This window comes from Chenopodium album, chromosome 13 (assembly GCF_948465745.1).
Source record: "Chenopodium album chromosome 13, dcCheAlbu1.1, whole genome shotgun sequence".
Classification (NCBI taxonomy): Eukaryota; Viridiplantae; Streptophyta; class Magnoliopsida; order Caryophyllales; family Amaranthaceae; genus Chenopodium; species Chenopodium album.
In genome coordinates, this window is record NC_137846.1 from 6,868,407 (window position 1) to 6,890,961 (window position 22,555).

A 22,555-nucleotide genomic window follows, 5' to 3' on the forward strand; every position below is an offset into this window, starting at 1 on the left:
ATTATGTCTTTACACCTCTTGAATTTTTCAAGACTGCAAAAACAATACCTCGAAAATAAGGGCAATACACAAACTAGAAAGGCAACCATTATTAATTTTCTTTTCCTGATAGACTACAAACTTATATTTTGTGGTTTCTTAATGACAAAGGAATTCTTTATCTCTTCAAGCTGTCATTTCAAAATAGATCTTGAGGTTATCACAGGGAGAACTCTAGTAACTTTTTGGTTAACCAAAACCTCAGAAACTATATATACTGTGTGGTTTCTTAATGGCAAAGGATCCCTCAATCTCTTCAAGCTTTTAGTCCAAAAGAAATCTCAAAGTTCACAAAGGGAGGAGTATAGTAAACTTCAGTTAAGTTTGATTAACAAAAACCTGACCAACATACTAATTGCTCTTTACTACAAGCACAAAAAGCACCCAATTTCATATTTTCTTTCCAATTTCCAGATTCAATCGGAACAATTGAAAGCCAGAACTCTTAAAAAGTGAGAGATTTCTTTTAATAATTGCTTAGCATGAAATGGTATTTTGATATGACCTCCAAAATGTGGTATAAGTAGTTATGGAGCACAAAGAGCAAGAGATTTGCTAAAATGAGGTCTGAGTAGTTTATGCTGTTTAGATGAAACCTTTTTAAGAAACAAAAATCCAATTGAATAGCTTACAGTATGTGCTTGGAATCAGGATGATCCTTGGCTATTTCCACACTAGACAGAATATTTTAGGAAATTAAGGCGAAGGATTTGAAAAATCAATGATGAAATCACAGATTGGATTAGGGAAGACTAGTAAGAAATAATGTTGGAGCTTTCCCAAGTAATAATTCTCCCAACATTTCTCAGTACCCCTCAGTATGCTGTCAACCCCAACTGATTAACCTCAACATTTCCTTATCTGCTCTCTACTCCAACACTCTAACTAACTTCTATCACAATTACTAAATAACTCCTCTTACAACTCAGGAGAATATTTCCTCTACTACCATTCCCCTTTCTTCTAGTATAAGTGACTGAGGAAGGAGACTTAGATTGTTTGCAACATGGTACAATTCTTTTACATTCTAAAGTCTTGCAGAAAAACAACAATTTTGATATCAAAATAAATGAAGTGGTAAAAGAGATAACAGCGTAATTATAGACAGTACTGGCCCACGGTAAAACATTATACCTTGTATGTAAGAGACGAGCATCTGCTACAGTTGAAAGAAAAATTGCAAATTCTTTCAAAAGTGTGTCTGCTATCTGGAGAACTGCTTCAATAATTTTTTTGGTGCTTATATAGGCAGCTTTGCGAATTTGCCATGATGGATGGCACAAAAGATGGAACAATAACTGTAAAAGACTTGCATTAATAACAACAATTATATGAACAATAACACACAACCAGCAACCTGACTAGCTTACCTGAAACAATGCCTGAACAGAGAAAGACTCCAACGTCCTGTACAACAACAAAGGAATCAATTCCCATTACTACATAAAAATATACATGGCCATTATGGGCAGCAGTTTAAGCCTAAAGGAAAGGTATTGAAAGTATTATAAAATAAAAACAAAAGACACCACAGAGGTTAGCCCAGAAATAACCTTTTTGTATGGTCTATCATCATCACATGAAGGAGATCAACACAAGCCAGACAATCTTCACCTGATAGCTTTGGGACCTAAACAAAACAGACAACAAATGGAAAAGGTTTAATGATTGTCATAATAGCAGTTAGCTTTATAACAAACAAAGAAGATACATAATAGTAAAGATGCAGAAAGGTAGAAGCTGAAGAGCAACCTGTCCAAACATCATGCAACCAACCTGCTATCAGCAAAGTTGCATGTAATACTGAGACACCAAATGATGCTCTGTCCCTCTCCCTCTCCCTCTCTCACTGAGGCAAAGGATGGGGTACAGATGAGACAGAGCATCTTGGCCTTTTCAATAAAGATGGTTGCTTTCTGTATGGTTAGATCCTCATATAGGTACAGTGATTGTTGATGATTTAAAACTAAAAAGGGCTGTACAGTTGACTGAACGAACAAAATGTTTTAAAAAAATAAACAGCATTCCATATATATATGGTGACACATGAAGCCAAACGGTTGACCACAACTCAAATACCACATTTGTTCGCAATTTAATTCACCAGCAGGTTTCCCACAGAGATTAATAGTAATAAAATTAGTTTTGGAAGTGAGCACAGATAAAAACAGAAGGAAGAGAGACCACAAAGAAACCGAGGCAGAGTGTTTTAACAGTCACAAATCAATGTAATATCATTACCACCAGAAAACAGGAATAATTCATACAAGTACAAATAAACAATACCATGGAAAGAGGAACCAATGATGGCTCATTTTGAGCAACTAAAGACCAGATCTTCTCTTTTGCAACAGCCTCCTCTGGAATACAGATTCAAAAAGAACCTTTAGGAGGACATATTTATAAAAAAAAAAAAAAAAAAAAAAAAAAAAAAAAAAAAAAACATCACTAGAAGAAGATAGAGCCCACTAACAGATATTATTACTCATATTAGTTACAATTTAAAGGCTACCTGCTTTCATATCAACAGCTACAATCTTTGCAACCAACAGCAACGCATAGATGCTATCCAGACGCTGAACTGATTTGGTATAACCTGTTTTTACTATTTGGATAAGAGGTCCCAGCAAAGATGAAACCTACATAGTAACATCAGCAGCAGAAGTAACAATCAGAAAGAGCTGTGGCCGAAAAATATAAATAGCCACAGAATACAATAATTACCTGTATAGTGACATCAGCATTGTTGCATATAATCCTTAGGCATCTGAGATGACCTCTTCTAAGACCTTCCTTCTCTTTCAATCCCGAATTCAAAAAGGAAACTGTAGCTGGTTGGATAGAATCTGCCCCTCGCGCTAGCCAAGAGGCCAATGCTGACAAGATAGCAAGCTTTGCTTCTTCGTTTCCTGCATATTTGGAAAACAAATCAGTCACACGAAGTTTATAAGAAAAACATACGAGTATACGTTATGCATGTATGTAGGGATATCACAGTTTGTACAAATATTAATTACCTTCATCCTTGTAACAAGACAAGAGAAAGCTGCATAATGAAGATGACAAATCGTTCAACAATTTTCCTCCAGGAGCATTGGACAATTCCTGCAGGGCATTGAACATCCCAACCCTTTGGTAAGGAAATTGGAGTCTTCCCTCTGAGCCTGTTGTTGAAAAATAAAGTACCAATTAAAGTTTCATAGAACACTAATACCACAGGATACTTAAGCAACACTTCAACTTTCAGCCAGTAACAGCAATCCGTCATTATAGAGCTTCATAAATGTTAACATCATACCTCCAATTACAGATTTAATGGCTTTAAAAATCAAATCAATAACATCTGGATTACTGGATTTTTTACTCAAACACTGTATAATTGCCAAAGCACCACGCCTCCTTCCTTCATCGACATGGCGAGCTTGTGGTAAAACCACTGAGAGGAATTCAATCGAATATTTACTTAAGTCAATGCTCACTGATTTCAAGAGAACCTCAACTGATTCCAGAGCTATCTCAGGATTGCGTTTCAACATTTTGACAGATGAAGGAACAACAACATTTTCGAATTCTTCATGCGTTAGGGACAAAAAAAGTGGAGAAAAAGCTTCACTAAGTCCCTTTGCAGGTTTCTCTCTTGAACTAAGAATAGCTTTCACATATAAATCGAGGAATATTGGCTGCACAATGGAAAGTTATTTTAGAACTCAAGAGAACTGCTGCCTATATGACAAAATAACGGAGAAGAGTCTCACCTTGTATTGTCCAAACGAAGGATTCTTTCTTGAATATTCTATCAACAACCAAACAATATCAGGACATTCTTTGTATGGTATTTTAGCATCTTTCAACTCATCAATATAGGCTTTGTAGATATCCTGGGACTAATGACATTATACACATAACAACAATATTTAGTACCAGCTCCAAAGTCAGAATTGTAAATTAAAATGAAATGGAATGATTCTAGCAAATTGCAATTATGGGATAATGGGATTCAACCTTAGACAATAGGCTAAAAAATGATCGTTTAGAAGCCCTTATCTCACGAAAAGATCCTTTCATAACAAGATGAAACAGTGATGACTGTGCAGCAATTACTCTGGACATAGCATTCTTTGAGATAGAAGGAAATTTACTGTTACTTAAAAGAAAACAGGACCACTTTATAAGCCTGTAGGATCCGACATAAGAACGAGACTTTTGCAGCCTCTCCATAACCTGAACAAGGCTAGCTGCAAAAGCTTTAATGAACCCAACCTCACTCAACGCCTTTGAAACAACATCATCAACAGCCTTCCTCGATCGAAGATCATCATAAATGAACAAAGTTTTAAAGATAATATCCACAAGGACAACAGCAACCTCACTTGACATATCTGCAATGTTTAAAAATCAATCAATTGAGACAATGGTGTTCAACTAAGCTAGAATCAATCAAGCTATACTAAGATCAGGTGAAATGTTGACCTTTGTTTAGATAAGAGCAAGAAATTAGATGAAAGATTTATGTGATACAAAAACAAATATTGACATCCAATTAAAAAGACCAGAACTAAACTGTGATAAAAAAAAGAATGGCTAGATTTATTGTCAGTGTTGGAATAAAATGAAATCAAAATTACGGCCATGAGCAAATTATCTACCCTAATGAAAAAAGTAATTTACATAATTCAACAAACCTCAAGCTCATTTGATGCATTTACTCTCCTGAAGAAAAGATTGTACAAAAAGTACGTGAAATTTGATGTCTACTACAGCATGTAATTTTACAACTTAACAAGATGTTTGCACAACAAAATCTTGCTATCTTAAGTCTCCCAACTTCCAAAAAAAAAGTTTAATAACTAAGGCTATGTCATTTGAACTTATTCAAACCAGCCCCGTTCCTGATATATTATGAGCCCTAGGCATAATCATAATGTTAGAAACGGGCCCCTCATGGCCTCACATAACTAATCTTTTTCTTTAAATATAGTTAAACAAAAAATTGACAAAAAAAAAAGAATAAAAAAAATAAAACTTATTTGATTTGAATTGTACTTCATGATACACAATAATAATCCCCACTTCAAGAAATTTGTGGCACAAGTCTTTATAATTAACTCAAGGTTGATTTTCTTGCATATTTTTCTCAGTTGACCAGTGTTGCCAAACCATTCAGCATCTCTTGCCAAACATACATTATTCAATTATTCAAACATATAAAATTATACTAATGATTATACTAGATATGACTAGAGTTTAGGATGATAAAATCATACTAATAATTATATTATAATTATATACTATAATTAAAGTAAATCAAATCCCTTAAATCATGGCACAATATTTACAAAAAAATGTGCATACAAATAAGAAAACAGCTATATTGTGTTATCTCTATGCAATCGACCAAGGAGGGTCGGACGTCGGGTGATGAACATAATTGTCGAAATGAAGTATAAAGAACAAAGAGCAAATCGCCAATACGAAATTGATCGAAGACAATTAATAATATAAACAAGATGGGAGTTGAATAATTAGTGTTAGATATTTTTTTTAAAACTTATATATCTTAACCCCATTGCCAATTGCCATAATCTAGAGAACTTGAATTTGGGTAATTGAAGAAAGAATGTGAATCATATTATGCGAATCTTTACCGATTGATAATTGTAAAGTGGGAAGCTAAGCTATTATTCACGGAACCAAAGAGGTGCATTGTGATTTTCACCGCGTTAACTGTCTGCTATTTGATCAATTCATAAAAGTAATTAAAGCTAATTAAAAACTCTCGTATTCCGTATAATTATATTTGACTTGTAGAAATTTACATTACAGATCACACTAATGGGGCAAATTTGAAGCACATTTATACTTTTTTTTTTTAAAAATGGGCCCCATTTAGTCGTGGGCCCTAGGCGGCGGCACTCCCGGCCTACCCTCAGGGCCGCGCCTGATTCAAACATATTAGAAATTATTTTAGTTGTAAATTGAACTTGGGTAACCTTTATTAACATAACTTATATTATCTTATTAGAACTTATTAACCCTCATTTGAACGTATTTTTTCTGAAATAAACCGATAGAAGGTGAACATAACAATGCCTAACTTCAAATTGTAGGAATGATACACACCCCTTTTGACTAAACATAGTTGCAACTTGACTTGTCGTCCAACATAACATGAATATTCTCAGTCAATAGTGTATGTTCCTTTACATTAAGGATAGATATACCACACCCTTTTTCAGTTTGCACATGCCCCCTAAGCCCTAACAATTCTTCATAAAAAAAAGAAGTTAAATTTTTTATTGTGTTCAGTTCACAAGTAAATTTCTCTATTGAACAATTGATTGTGTATTTCAAAAGTCCATCCACAGAGTCCCGCAAGAGGATATACATCATTAGCCTAAATTCCGATGTAATAAACTCTATGTAGCTGATTTTAATTTCACTTATTTTACCTAGGAAAATTCTGGAAGTGATCTAGTATGCCTCCTCGTGACCAAAAATGCAGAGAATCAGATTAACCAAACAAAGAATCACCTCCCAACCTCATGTACATACTCCTCCACATTAAGCACCAAACGCCTAAACTGACACTCCACTCAAGAAGCTCGATTCATTAAATCAGCGGTTCAAGCACACAACCAATTCGGCAAACTATCCATTTCACCTTATTCATATGAGCGTCCATACAGCATTACCATATCTAACTCCATCATTATGTCATCAACCGAACTCGAAAAATTACCATTCCAAAATAAGTAAAATCTACATTATTCCTCATCTCCCAACATAATTCTACCCTAAAAACCTCACTTGAATTTCCAGTTGCTCTAATCTAGCTCAATTAAGTATAATTACACTTAAATCGTTCCGAAAACCGAAAAACAAAATTGAAATCAATCTCAAAACTTCATTTAATCATCAATACACATAAATGTTCAATCCTACATTCAAACAAACAATTCCTGTACCAAAAACACCCTAATTTAACAAAAATGGCTAAAAAAGTATTAAAATGGAGATAAATTCGGACCTGAATTTCTGAGAACATCGGGAATGTCATAGCGAAAGAGGCGAACACGAAGATCAGTAGAAGAAGAAGTGACGGACTCGGCGAGTGAACTCAGCCGCTCAATAGTGTCCGCCATTGAAGAAGAAGGAAGCTTCTACGACAAGGTTAGGATCCGAATGAGGAGGAGAGAGAAAATGTGATAAAAATGGTGATGAATGAAGGATTGTAAAAATGGAGGAGAGAGGAAATGGAGGTGGTGTGTTTGAAGGTTATATGTATTAGGGTTTTAGATTTGTTGTGTTGTTGCTGCTGAAACTGCTGCTTGGTTGAGTTGTGGAAGACAAAGATATTTGATTCAGGTTTTGAAATTTTGAAAGTATTATTTATTTAGTATTTTAAGTTTAGATTATGCAAGAAGCTGGAATAGCTCAGTTGGTTAGAGCGTGTGGCTGTTAACCACAAGGTCGGAGGTTCGACCCCTCCTTCTAGCGAATTCAATTTTTTTTATATGATGGAGTTTGCTTTGTACTAATTACTTTTTTATTTCTATTAACAATAAATTATTTTACCTTAATTATTGTCAATTGTGGAGGCTACATGAATTATTATTTTTTAATTCTCTTAACAATAAGAGTTTGTTTGCAGTAATTATTATCTTCTTTCACTGTAATTATCAATTGTGGTGGCTACATGCATGTATGAATTGAGCTAAAAACATTCATTAATCATATTCATGGTCTGGGTTAACAAAAAGATTATTCAAACGAGTAGTGAGAGAAAATTTCTAAGGTTAACAACGTTTTTAAATTCAGACTTGCTTTGCTACGACTAACTTTTTTTTAAAAAAAAAAAAGAAAAAAAAGTTCATTATATGACTAACTTATTAATTGTATGATGGAGTTTGCTTTGTACTAATTACTTTTTTATTTCTATTAACAATAAATTATTTTACCTTAATTATTGTCAATTGTGGAGGCTACATGAATTATTATTTTTTAATTCTCTTAACAATAAGAGTTTGTTTGCAGTAATTATTATCTTCTTTCACTGTAATTATCAATTGTGGTGGCTACATGCATGTATGAATTGAGCTAAAAACATTCATTAATCATATTCATGGTCTGGGTTAACAAAAAGATTATTCAAACGAGTAGTGAGAGAAAATTTCTAAGGTTAACAACGTTTTTAAATTCAGACTTGCTTTGCTACGACTAACTTTTTTTTAAAAAAAAAAAAAGAAAAAAAAGTTCATTATATGACTAACTTATTAATTGTATGAATAAATGAATTGTTATGCATGTGGTAGAGGTGATCAAAATTCGAGTCAAGACAAGCCATATCATGAAATATTATACCCAAATCCGCAAAATTGGGACGAGCTGAATCAGGGATCATCGTTACCCTGCGGCTATGCTTGACAATGATAGATATTTGAAAGTTTGAAAAATAGACAAAAATTAATAAAGTGAAATTAATGTGCTGGGATTTCATTACATTTCTAATTGGGTTGATGTCACTGATAACTTTGCTTTGATTCTATTAGCCGAGGAAATTGACCAAGCGCTAAAATGACTAAGGTCATATGTTTGAAGAAACTATTATGGAATATTCTTAGGGGCTTGCCCAGTTAATCTTCGTGATATATCCTCCACCTCAGCTTTTGTGACCCCCACTTGATGAATCGGCAAGATGAAACATCATTTCATTTGACGCCGTAACCGCAATTGGGTTACTAGACATTAACCATTGAAAAGCTTCCTACTCTTTCTTGCTCCATTAAAGCTTCATCAACCTCCATTCCACCATTGAAGCTAGCTTCCCCATCTCCACCACCATTGAAGCTAGCTTCCCCATCTCCACCACCATTGATGCTTACCCGACACCACCATTGAAGATTTCCCGATCTCCACCCACCTTCCTCGATCTTAAACGAAAACCCTATGAATAAAGGGTGAAATTAATGGCATGGTCAACCCCTAAGGGTAGGGGTGACCATGTCCTCCATTCAAGCTCCCTCCATTGAGCTTGATTTTCGAAGATGGGTCTAATGGTAGAAGCGAGGTCGTCGACGACGAAGTCCACGAAGAGAGGAGATGGAATATATATGACAGTGGTAGTGATGATGGTTATGGTTATGGTTGTGGTGGTGGTGGAATGCTTTCACGTTTGATATCGATCGCCGATTCAGTGAGCTCTTCTCTTGGAAGTTGCCTCCATTGTTGAGTGATTGAGAAGAGTGAGGAGAGAGAAAGTTGGATGGAAAATGATGTTAACGGTGTGAATTGTGTAATTGAGAGCTGGAGTAGTGATATGGCAAGAATGCCAACTGTCAATGGCTAATTTACCATACCGTCCCTAATTAAATGAAGGAAATCTCATTTACACCCTTATGATTGACAATTTTTGTTGATCATGAAGATCAACCAGTATTTCCCCATATTCTTATATTTAAAAATAAAGATGATTTAGATAACTAAATATAAAATTTATAACACTTTATCTTGAAAAATAGTACTCAAAGTAACTTCTTGATTTAATTCCTTTTTATATCATCACCTTAAACTTTATACAGAAGATCAATCAATTCCTTCTAATTATTTGAGTAGTCTGTAATAATTTATTTTGAACCTTATCATTTGAGGTGCTGGAAATGTGATATCAAACATATATAGCCTGCATGAGATAAAAATCCAACTAATTAAGATACGTAGTATATAGATTTCAATAACATTTATAGACTTGTGTGTCACTCTCATTGTCTAATAGACGATTTGTTTTTAATAATTTAATTATTTTAATTTCCACATATAATTAACTAATTACTTTTTCAATTTCAACAATTTTTTTCAACTACTATTGAGACATCGTATATAATAGAGTTGTTAAATTAGATGTATAGATTAGATACGTATCGTAGTTCGAGTCTCATTTGGGTGTTAGATTCGTTTCTAATGCAAAATCAATTGATGTTTAGTCATTTATTTTATTGGTTTTATAGATGCTAGCTTTTTAGTTTGGGGTATAATCGGTCTACCAAATTAAATTCAATTCAATATTTAGATATTAGATTGTAACCTAATGGGAGTTAAACATTTTTAAACGAACCAATGAGCATTAAATAAATCTATGCCAACCAATGACTAACATCAAATTAATCGATCATCACTATTCCATATACATTTTTTATACATGTTAGAAGCAATTCGTACACCATAATTTAGATGATCTGTTAGTTTTTCTATACTAAATTACACTAGCTTATTGCCATATAAATTAATTACGTATTTTTCCTATTTGAGCAAAGCAAAGGTACGTATAATTTGGTAGTTACTTAATTGCATGCTCGACCAGGGTGGGAATAAAACCAATGGGAAGTTAAGGAAGCTGAAATTTTTGGTTGGCAGGTGTGCAACTATATATTCATAATTAAGTTTTAAAAATAACCATCATTTTAATTTTCTTACATACCAAGAAAATGAGAAGAGTTTAGGTGGTTAGTAAACTAAACATTCTATCGTGAATTGTGGTCTTGATTTTTGAAATCACTACTTCATTAGACATAGGAAGTTGACATAAAATAATGAACATTTTAAATTTGCAAAATTACTTTTTCCTTCTCAAATCTATTTGGAGTAATTCATATGATTATTGCTAAAGTTATCAAAATTCATTTGGATATACATGGATTCTTAGGCTAGTTTTGCCCCTAATTTCGAACATTTTCTAAAAATTCAAATGTTATAGAAGTACTAATCAAGCTAAGTGCGGGGACTTTATAGATAACTAAATTGAACTTTCCTTTAGAGCTTGAGGTATCGTGTTTTCAAATCAACTGACAAGAAGTTAATAATATTAGGCTTGGACCAGCTACATATATACTCTATATAGACACACGAGAGAATATCATGATACTTTACAATACAAAAATGTATCAAAGTACTTTTGTCTTTAATAATTGTAATACATACATTTGATTGGGGGTTGTGGTTTATATAATTGGTGAGCTAAAACACAACAATTATATATCCTTTCACTATCTCAATTTCTTACATCTTCACCATAACAACATAGATTTATCGATATTTTAACTATTTTATAATTTTAAAATGATATCAATTGTCAATGCCTTAAAGGCACCGTCAAGCTAAGGGTTACAAGAATTATTTAAAATGTTATTTACTATGTTTAGAAGTTGATAAGGTGATGATTTACAGATTATATATATACACACATATATATATAAGACGTATATGAAAAATAATAATTTAGGCTTCCAATTTTGTATATATCAGCCACAGTCCCACTTAGATAGGTTAAATGCTCTGGTAAGCAATTTGTAGTAATGTAAAGGACAATAATCCAGCAAAAGAGACGAAGTTAAATCAATGAAGAAAGGCAAGATGTTTGGAAGTAAACCAAATGAGTGAGAAATAATCAAAATATGTAAGAGGTGTTTAAAGAGAAGTAGCTGAAAAACAACCCTACTCTATTTACTTAGATTCTCATCATCTCATGGTGCATTCATTGCTATGGTTTTATTCTTTATCTTTCTTTAATTTTATATTATGTAAGTAATTAATTGGCCGCCAATTGAAAACTAAAATTACTCCAAAAAATTAGAAAAAATTGTTTATAATTTCATGCTCTATCTTCTAGTCATAGAGAAAGACGCATTCTAAGTTTTGAAAGTGTTATCCGTAAAAATACAAAAATAAATAAATTGAAAGTGTTAAAATTAAGTTTATGAAGTTAGAATCTATAAATCTTTTGTGTCAAATAATGCATTTAAAGATCAAATTTTCTTCATTTTTAATAACATTGAGAATTTAATGACACTTATACATAGTATGAAAATGAAAACTCTTTAAAACTTTTCTCTACCTCATTTAATTAATTAGATGATCATACTAGATCAAATATCATATCAAAGCCTTATAAAACCGTTTGTCTATTACTGTTTATTTATTTATTTAATATATATAATTAGTAGCTAATTAAGGAAAAATATAGCCATTAGGAATTATATGCAGTACTATACTATTGTTGGATCAAAGAAAAAAATTACCATTATAAATTATGTATATAGGTGATAATTTTTTTTTTAGTAAATGTGACATAAGAAGTGTTGCAAGTAAAATGAATTGAAAGAAGTATCTTTTATTGAATACTAAATATAATTATGAAAATAGATATTTGCATATTACTCTTTGAGACTAACAAATACAACAAGATTTTACCTTATGATATTTTTTTTCTTAAACTCTAGGCTAGAGTAATGGCATGCATTAGAAAGATTTGGATCACAAAATAAAAAATATTAAAAAAAATTAATAAATTAGAATAGTACATACACTTTATTTCAGCCTTTTCAGATGAAGAGAACAAATCCTGGCTGGCCTAAATATTACTCTCTAAAGAACAACAACGCACAATACAATTTTACCATAAAAGTATTTATTTGATCTTTGGTTAGGTGATTAATTAGGTTCCATGTTAATACAAAGTTGGCTTAAAATCAAAACTGAAATGAAGGACATTAAGTAGGTCAAGTCCAAATTCAATAACCCTTTCAGGAGAAGAAACTGCAGCTCATAGCTCCAGCTATTTTGACTTATTTAGCCAAAATTTGAGTTAAAGTCCTACTCTTTTAGCAAAACATTTTCAATACACTTTCCAAATTAGGCAATGATTTACTAACAATCCTACTACAACCATCCTTGTTCTTATTATGGTATCCAAAAATTAAGAAAGTAAAAACAAAGTGTGGTCCCTAGCTAACTTCCTATAATCCTATACTATATTGCTGGAGGTAGTTGAATAGTTGGCCATGATTAATTAGTCATGTTTGATTGAATTGGACCTAAGAACGAAAATACTTTTAGTATGTGTTTTCTCTTAAGTATAAATTTATAAAATTGACATTTTATTGTGTTTTTTTTTTCTTTGATATTAATTACAGAGTAATATTACATTTAGCTTGGAATAATGATATTCATTTTATCAAGAGATATGATGAGCATGATCGATACATTCGATATACCTCAATTACCACTATATATCTTTGATCTTTTTATAATAAAATAGTGTATGTCACAAGTAATCTTTCAAATGCTAACTTTTTGTATAATGACCTGTAATAAAGTACTCTGCATCAATACATAATACTAAAGAAATAAATACTTACATGCCAAATTTTAATTAGCAGACGTTAAATAAGTTGATTAAAGTCTTAGTGATGAGTGAATGAATTAGTGATGTCGTCCAAGATTCAAGATCAAATCTTATTCATTTCCCACTTTTATACACCGAAAAAAATCAAAGTCATCATGCATGCAATAAAGTTAATTTCTTGACAAATAAACACATGCATTAAGCCTAGCAGCCTTTACAACGAGGCAAATAACAATCAAGGCCATCGTGCATGCAATAAAGTTAATTTCATTTGTAGAACTAGGGTTAGATAGAAAAAATTATTATTGCATGTTTCATAAACATGTACACCTAAATTTTAAGCCTTTAATTAACAACAATTATAAAGCCTACACAATTACAAACCTCTTGTCAACTCTTCCTTAAAAATATTACAGTATTTTCGGGTGGTCCACATACTATACATTTCTATGATCTAGGTGCAACCGTGAAAGTAGAGGGGAAATTGCAATTAATATCATCAAACTCACTTCCTAGTTTCTTAAGGCCTTTATATACTCCTATTCATAAACTTCAGTTCAATTCATTCATCTTGTACTAGTTTGTGTTAAAAAGCTGGTCATTTTCTGTCAATTCTAAAGATACATAATAATGGAAACTACATTAGCTATATTCCTGGTTTTTACATTATTACTTTCATTCCTGTTTTCCTCTGCTGTTGGTCAGAATGGTCCTCGAGCTTTCTTTGTGTTTGGTGATTCACTCGTCGATAGTGGTAACAATAACTTCCTTGCCACCACTGCTCGCGCTGATTCTCCTCCCTATGGTATCGACTACCCTACACATCGTGCCACTGGGAGGTTCTCCAATGGACTTAACATCCCTGATATCATCAGTTAAGTTTCACAATATTTATGTTGCATGTTATATTGTTATGTCTTAAGTCTTATGTGTTCTTTTTACTTCTTATGATTAGGTGAAAGACTTGGTTCACAACCTACATTGCCATACTTGAGTCCCGAGCTAACGGGGCTGAGGCTACTAGTTGGAGCTAATTTTGCTTCAGCTGGGATTGGAATCCTCAATGACACCGGAATTCAGTTTGTAAGAATCAACCAAATTTATCTCACATTCGTGTTGTTTTTGCAATTTCTTTGTTAGTAGATCTTAACGCGATATGAAACTACTGATTGTTTTACATGGTAGAATTATATGACACAAAATAAAGCTTTATTTGTGTAAATATGAGCATGCATGGTTAATTTCACTGACAATGTGGTAAGTACAAAATGATGAAAATAAGCATCCAAGTTAGAAGTACTGCCTTGCTTTACATGGTCCAATTTCTAGTGTGACAACTTTCTATTTTTGGCTTACTGCATGGATTAGTATATTTGTAGCATTTGCTCTTCAATTATTGAACATTTTGTAGACTATTAAGTCTCTCTAACCTAAGCTAAATGAAGCCCAAAATATGAAAATAAACCTACCAAATCTTGCTGCATGTTTGATGTTTCTCACCTGTCATTCTAATACAGCAAGAATGTACTACATTATATATTTTTTTTTAAAACATGTACTACATTATATAGTCTATACAATAATGTATGATAAAAGTAGTTCATTAATTCCTACTTTTCAATGAATGTACAATACTTTGATTATACTATATTTGGAAAATTGCATAGATCTTCCGTACACAAATTACAGTCATACATTACTGATTGCCATTGTTCTTATTAGTTATTACTGGCTCATAAGTCATAACGTAGCATGTTTACTAGTTAGAAAAGTACTTGCAGTGATCTGATAACGAAAAATTCCCTTCGATTTCCCGGCCTGTTAGACAATGACTGAAGTATGTACTCGAAAAAAAAGGACTGATACCGCATTTTTTTTTTCAGCTGAACATAATCAGAATCTACAGGCAGCTAGATTATTTCCGACAATACCAACAAAGAGTGAGTGCCTTAATCGGAGAAGCCGGAGCTCAACAGCTAGTAAACCGAGCTCTGGTGCTGATCACCCTCGGAGGCAATGATTTCGTTAACAACTACTACTTGGTGCCTTTCTCAGTCAGATCTACCCAGTTCACACTCCCTGCTTATGTTGATTTTCTCATACAAGAGTATAGCAGGATTCTTGAGGTGAAAACTATATCTTATTTTTATCTTAAACTAGTGTAACACAATTTTGTTACATTTACTTGCAAATTGCAATACTATGGTGTCACATGAAAACATAAGTGCTACATAAATTAAAGCAAGATTACCAAATATATGCCTTTTGTTCATGTCACAGACTTTGTTACCACTAGGCATTTTATGCATCCATGTTGAACTTTTTGTTGTTTACATTTATGACTATATTATTATAGTGGTTGATAGATCCATTTTAAGAATTAGTACTTTAATGTGATGTTTTTAATGAACTATTTTTGTTATATGTTACTCTGTGAAGTAAAAGTTTATATATTAGCTATTTTTCTTCACTCAATTCTGGTTAATTTCTCCATATCTATGCTAGCTAGCAAGCCTAGCCTGCACGAACTGGTTGATGTTTTCCTCTATAAGCACACATACAATTTTTGATGCAGAATGGAAGCATATACTTCGTATAGGTTTACATAATTACATGCTTAATTACTTGGAATTAATTTGATTGCAGAAATTGTACGATTTGGGAGCTCGAAGAGTCCTAGTAACAGGGACTGGACCACTAGGGTGTGTACCATCAGAGATAGCACAAAGAGGCAGAAATGGAAATTGTGCAGAGGAACCACAAAGGGCAGCTGCTTTGTTCAATCCTCGACTTGTTGACATGATCAGTAAGCTTAACAACAAAGCTGGCTCGAATGTGTTTGTTGCTGCTAATGCATTTAAAATGCACATGGATTTCATTGAAAGCCCTCAATCATATGGTAAACATATATATTATGCCAAATATATTAAAAAAAATCAGGGGAGATGTATAATTTAAGGCCTATCAAGTAACATTTCTTGTTCTTATGTAGGGTTTGTGACATCAAAGGTGGCATGTTGTGGACAAGGACCATACAATGGACTAGGAATTTGCTCAGTGATGTCAAATTTATGTCCAAATAGGGATGCATACGCGTTTTGGGATGCCTTTCACCCAACAGAGAGGGCGAATAGGTTGATCGTTGAGCAGATTTTGAGTGGCAACACAGACTACATGCACCCCATGAACCTCAGCACTATAATGGAGCTGGATTCTAGAGTTTGATGAAGTGATAAGCCTATGTATCGTATCGTATTATCCATTAACTTTGCTAGGGAGAAATAGGTAGTCCTTGTTAAGTTATGTATGTCATGGATTTCTAAGTTGTTACAGAGTTTAAGGTTAGTAGTGATGAGTAATTTGTAAGATTGCATGTTGGCCTAGTTGTGTTTAGGGGGGCTAAGAGGAGTTTTTTAAATGGAGAAGACTAGAACTGTTTGAAGATGGTGTAACCTAATAAGTAATAGATGGATTGTTATGTTCAAGAAAATCAAATCAAACTCCTTTTTGAATTTTTTTCTCTTTATAGAATTGGAGGTTAATAAATTATATGCATGGCAAAATTAAACTTATTAGCTAACTATGCAGCAAAAATGGTTAACCAATCCTTCAGGTATGGTTGTGTGACATTTTATTAATTAATTAATGAAGTTGAAAAGAAAAATTGGCATGAAAAGTGAAATGAGGATCAATCTCACAGAGTAGGTGGCTCATAACTGCAGCTCATGCATATATAGCTCCAGGTCCAACTATACAAACTAATCAACAATTGTTACAATTAATTAAAGCTAATTATCGAGTTATAGTCCTAATCTTTTGGCAAAACCTCATTTAAGGGGTGCTCTAGTTTAGGCAATGTATTACTATTAGCAACTCTATTTCCATCATCTTTTCACTCATATGTAATACTCCACATAAGATGAAAGAATGGTCCCTCTTCTATACTAATTTTCCGGAGTAGGCCCAAGATTGTTTATTTTATTACGAAAATACCCTTTTAACCGTATTTTATTTTTTGGTGTTTAGAGAGCCACAAAGACGGATGATGAGAATCGATCCCAGATCTCCTGAAATCGAGAGGAAAGCTCTAACCACTTGAGCTATTTCTCACTCGAAAGTTTCTCATTTAATTTACGTATTTTGTTTATCAAGATAATAAAATTCCAAATACTTGTTAGGCATTTTTTTCCAAAGAATTTACAATACATTATTTTTGAAAGACTATTATTTTGGGTTGATAATATAGGCAAAAACTGAAAAACCCATAAAAATGCAAGCCCAATTCAGGCAATCCTTCAAAAAAAAAAAAAAAAAAGAAAGCCCAATTCAGCCAATTGGTCCCCCAAAAAGAAAAAAAAAAAAAAGAAAAAAAAAAAAAAAATCAAAATCCCTTTCTTGGAGAAGAATGAAGGACCTCAATATACAGAGAGGAGAGAGCTAGGTTCTTGTGTTTCTTAACTACTGAAATCGCACAGAAATAAAAAAAAAAAATTAAATCTTTAGAGGAGAGAGAAAGAGGGTAAAAGGAAGATGGGATTGACGAATTTTGTAGTGACAGTAGCAGCAGTTGGTGCTGTTATTCTTCTTGCCAAAAGCGACGTTAGACAATCTGCTGCTGTTTTCCGTCGCAATGTTCGTCACATTCGTAATTGGCTTGAAGAAGAATCTTCTGCTGCTTCCAAGTATATCTCCTTTTTACTCCCTCTGTTTAATTTTACAGATTATGTGTGTTTGTTATTTTTGCAATATTTGTTGAATAAATTATTGTCATTTTATGATTTTATTGTTTGATGGGTTTTGTTGATATGTTGTGAGTTGTGACTGATGTTTGATGAAATTTGGGTTATGGGTTTTGAGGGTTAATTGTGAATTTGGATTATTGTTTTGATCATGAGGGTACAAGAAGAAGTTGTTTGTGGGTCAATCATAATTTTTGATGTTTTTAAGCAACACTCAGATTTTAAATAGTGGGTTATGTTATTCGGATTCTTCGATTACCTGAAGTATACGTGTTTGATTAGATCCTCGATATTTTGACATGGGTATGGAAACTTCGACCCTTCATTTAGGACAATTATTATGGAAATTTTTCATGGAGAAGTTGAGTTAGACTCTTGGACATGCACACGTGTCTGATATGAGTTCCCAAGTCCAAGTAACAGAGGCAGTCACAGTAACTCAGTGAGGCTAAAGGGAGAATCTCAATAGTAGAGAATACAGAATATAAATTAGGAAGTTTGAGGCAATTTTGTGCAGTTGAGGATTTTAAAAGGGGTGAGTTTCTGTATATGAGGTAAAGAAGATTGACTATGTTGAAATATGCTACTCCTGTACTCTGTTATAAGTTCAAGGATTTATTGAGGTTTGCTGCTTAAGATTTTATTTTTAGCCACTGAACAAATGAAATGATCAATTTGAGTGGGGTCTTTATACCATGTGTTAGTATAAACTGTTGACTTGAGAGGTTACTACTTATTAGATTGTTGTGAATACTGCGGTGAATGTTACGATGTTGAACTAATTGTGATAGTATGTGAAACCAAGCCTTGTGGGAGTGGAAAGCAAAACTGAGCATTATAATCAACTAATGAAGAATTATTGTTATATATAGATCATAGGCTATTGTTGAAGAAGTCAAAGGAAATTTCATCAAGCAAACCTTTGTTGAGGAGTTTAAAATAGTCATCTAGGGTGTGCTTTGTGTAAAAATTGGGAATTGAAACCACTCTGAAGGAGACTATCAAATTGGTGGTCTTTTATAAGTGTAGAATCCTGTTGAGTATTAACGTTGAGTCAAAAATTAGAGAATAGGTATTGAGAAATCTTAGGTAGTTTTGTGCACTATTGTTGAGGAGGCTAAAAGAGGATGAGGTCTTGTGTTGGAGGCAAAGAGATTTGATTAGGTTGAAATATTCTAACCAATGAAATGAATCGGTTTATGTCGGGTCTTTATCTCATGTGGTAGTATAGATTGTTGGTTTATTGTCACGGGTCATCTCCCACTCCAAGGATGGGCGTCGAATGGGTCACTAGGCAATAAGGCATAAGCTTGCCTAGGGGGCTTTGTTATGGCCTTGTATTTCTAATGAACACCCATTTGACACTATCACAATAATGAGCCATTTAGAGGGGCAAATGGGCTCAACTTCGTATGGTTCACCATATTTTGGGCCAAGGATCAACATGGAAGTGTCGGTTTTCCAAGATGAGGTCCCAAAATATGGGTTTGGGCAGCAAGGAGTCCGGAAAACACAATAGAGTGTTAGAAGGTTCCAAACATCTCTTGGAGGTTCTTTGCGAGAGTATTCTAGAGGGGATGACTCAAGAATATTCAAAGAAGATCTTGTACATAGTAGAAGGTTAGGTCCTTTTATGTATGTACATAAGTAGTGTAATGTCCTAGAATGTCCTAGGCTTCTCTTGTACATTCTAGCATATATGTGTATAGAATCTCCTTGTATGTAGATCCTTTGAAGGTGGGAATACTCTAGAAGGTTATGTAGATCCTTTGAAGGTGGGAATACTCTAGAAGGTTGTCTAGAACCTTCCATTTGAGGAGATTAGGAAGAATCAAGAGAAACCTTATAGGTAGGATGGAGCACTATAAATAGACTCCTAGGATCATTTGTACATATAAGCCAACACCTTTTAGTTGTATTCTCTCTTTAAGTAATCGAAGCATACTTTGAAAACACTCGTGAACAATCTTTCTCCTACTTAGCCTATAATCGTAGCACACTTAGCTTGACAAATTCGAGAGAGTCATGGAGCATTATAAATAGGCTAAGAAGTAGAAGAGCAAATTAAGTCAAATTGCCCTTATTTATTCACACCAGAACCACTACTTGTAAATTTGCACTTGTTAGATATTGTTACTTAAGTTTATGATTTTGTGAATGTGATTTGTGCTCTTATTTTGTGCTCTTATACCATTCTTGGTATGTGTTTACCTGATTGTAATTTCCCCCCTTTTTTTATATAATTGTATGAAATTTACCTTAAATTTAGACGAGAAATTTGCTTTTGGAGGTAATTTAGACAAGAAAATTAAAGGATTTTTATCTAAAAAAAAATTATTTTGTCATCCTAAAAAAAATTATTATTATTTTTTTTTAACTTTTAATCTTCCAATTTTTTGTTCAAGATAATTAAAAATATATTTCTTCCAGATAGTTTTTTAAATTACAACAAATCTAAATTTAATGACAAAAATTTTCAAGCAGTTTTATACTCCGTTGACTACTACTACACCACCATTGTTTTGTTGCTGTTTTTGTACCTATTTCAAAATTTACTCAAGAATTACTAATTTTTTATCATACCCTATTGACCCGTGACTTCAACTCCCAGCGAGTGACAGACTTCTATGCTATTTTATTGTTTTTTTATAAAATGATATTATGAAATCTTCATGTGTGCTTTGTGCTTGTACTTGGCATTTTAATATAGCCCATTTATGTCATTCACTCTTGTTAAGATTGATATTGCTTTGCTCACATATGGTGGTGAATAGAAATGTCAATGGGACGGGGCGGGGCGGATGCTGGCCTTCTCATTCCCACCTAAAATTTTTATCTCATTCCTCGGATCCTAAATTCATCCCATCCCCGTCCCGACGGGTACGATTCCAAAATCATCCCCGCCTGCCTAATCCCTGCATCCCAAATACATAATCTTACATAATTAATATTGGTTACAATAAAAAAAAAAAATCATTGTTAATCATTACACACTTTTTTGTTTATAATATAATTGTATTACAAAATATTATATTTACTGTTTTATTTTACATAATTTTTTTTATAAAATAGTATAAAAGTTGATAATTTTTTAATATGTAGATGTAAATATGGGGTGGGGATGGGGCGGGTACGAAGTGGGGTGGACGAGGCGGGAATGGGGTGGGTACAATCTAAAATCCACCCCGCCCCACCACCTGCCAAACCGAGACCCATCCCCGCCCTACAGAGGCGAGGATGAGGCGGGTCTCCTACTTGACACGCCCCACTGACATCCCTAGTGGTGAATTAGAATTCTTATACAAAACATTTAATCGAGGTAATTGGGTGTGGGAGACTAGGAGTGGAGAAAGACCTCATAAATTATCAAGCTTAATACAATTTTGCTCCATGGTTTCAAAAGGCAGGGGCACCAAGTCAAAGATATCGAGCTAGACTTGGCCATTAAAAAAGCATATTTCAGGATATGGGAATGAAAATTGTATAACATGTATGATCTACCCCCTCTTCTCTAGTCAACATCATATGGTTGTGTGATAAAAGTGAGGAATTTACCCTAACTATCACTCTTTATCCTCCTCTTCACTTGTGATTAATCTACCATAGTCACTAGCTGTAGCACGAGATTTTTAGGTTTTTTTATGTGGACTTTAGATTGTAGGCACACAAGATGAAATCAGATATGTGGAGAAAATTCAATTATATTGTTGCTTGAATTGGGTGGAGGCTTGTAATGGGTGTAAAAAACCAATATTTCTATGATGTAATAGTAAGATATTAACAAGTGATTATCTTTGCCCAGATGCATTCATATGGAGTTACTGTCTTTTTTTTTTTCAATTACTTGACCACCGATACAGAAGCTTGTGTTTAAGCAGTTCAGTTTTAATGAGTTTTTACTAATTTGCCTCTTTCAGGTCTGCTGAGAAGGCAAAACCCAAAGAGCTGGATAAAGATATTCATAAAAAAGACAGTACAAAGGGAGACAAGTAGTCGTTTTTGGCAAATAGTTCAGGCTACATACGAGTCAACAGAATAGTATGAAGAGATATAAACAGTACTCATAGATTTTATCATATGTACATGGAAGAGATAATTTTGTGCTTTAGCTCTTATGAACAAGCTAATTCTTACGAAGTTATGTTAGGTTCAGTTTTTTTGTTGACGTGATGAAGAAGAGGAATACGGCTTACATTATTCTCATTATGCAATTGTGCGATGACTTGTGGTTTTGTTAAACATTTTTGTAGATGGAGATAATAGTTGCATTGCGTGATCGCTTGATTGATTTTGTGATCTTAATAAATTTGATATCTTATAAACGCTTATGATATCTAATAAATACAATTTTGACTAGCAGTTTAATAGCTTTTGGTAAACTCATAATGTATTAAGAAATTTGAGTAAGTAATACTCCGTAACAAAGAAATACGAGTAAATAAGAACAAGGTTTATGGTGCATGAAATATAATTCATTTTGCGAAGCATTTTTTTTTCTGTTTTAATTGTTGATTGTAAAAAGTTTTGCTATGTATTGATTAATTTCTTATTTTAAACCATCAAAATTCAAGAGAAAATGGTATAATTTAAAATTGTGTGT

At 33.3% G+C, this 22,555-nt stretch overlaps 2 protein-coding genes, 1 long non-coding RNA gene and 1 other non-coding gene across 5 annotated transcripts in view; 3 read left to right on the forward strand and 1 right to left on the reverse strand.

The window, feature by feature from the left end:
• LOC145574428 (protein ILITYHIA-like) overlaps positions 1-7,347 on the reverse strand; it is a 31,856-nt gene extending 24,509 nt beyond the window's left edge. For both annotated transcript variants that reach the window (XM_081632215.1, XM_081632214.1), the window contains exons 1-11: positions 7,067-7,347; positions 4,042-4,418; positions 3,795-3,923; positions 3,338-3,719; positions 3,057-3,203; positions 2,764-2,948; positions 2,552-2,678; positions 2,326-2,399; positions 1,593-1,669; positions 1,410-1,446; positions 1,174-1,337 (exon numbers count right to left, since the gene is read on the reverse strand). In XM_081632215.1, the coding sequence (XP_081488341.1) occupies positions 1,174-1,337; positions 1,410-1,446; positions 1,593-1,669; positions 2,326-2,399; positions 2,552-2,678; positions 2,764-2,948; positions 3,057-3,203; positions 3,338-3,719; positions 3,795-3,923; positions 4,042-4,418; positions 7,067-7,181 (1,814 nt within the window). In that variant the 5' untranslated portion in view covers positions 7,182-7,347. The remainder of the gene's footprint in view (positions 1-1,173; positions 1,338-1,409; positions 1,447-1,592; positions 1,670-2,325; positions 2,400-2,551; positions 2,679-2,763; positions 2,949-3,056; positions 3,204-3,337; positions 3,720-3,794; positions 3,924-4,041; positions 4,419-7,066) is intronic.
• Positions 7,348-7,462: 115 nt separating this feature from the next.
• Positions 7,463-7,536, forward strand: TRNAN-GUU (transfer RNA asparagine (anticodon GUU)). Its single transcript has one exon. It is a non-coding gene; the product is annotated as a tRNA-Asn (tRNA).
• Positions 7,537-13,794: 6,258 nt separating this feature from the next.
• Positions 13,795-16,716, forward strand: LOC145576144 (GDSL esterase/lipase LTL1-like). The gene is made up of 5 exons (XM_081633932.1): positions 13,795-14,090; positions 14,172-14,299; positions 15,100-15,342; positions 15,863-16,115; positions 16,209-16,716. Exons 1-5 carry the CDS (start codon positions 13,847-13,849, stop codon positions 16,439-16,441), a joined length of 1,101 nt encoding a protein of 366 aa, XP_081490058.1. The 5' UTR covers positions 13,795-13,846; the 3' UTR covers positions 16,442-16,716.
• Positions 16,717-17,647: 931 nt separating this feature from the next.
• On the forward strand, positions 17,648-22,161 carry LOC145576145 (uncharacterized). The gene is made up of 2 exons (XR_014098330.1): positions 17,648-17,898; positions 21,873-22,161. It is a non-coding gene; the product is annotated as an uncharacterized LOC145576145 (long non-coding RNA).
• Positions 22,162-22,555: the final 394 nt, after the last annotated feature.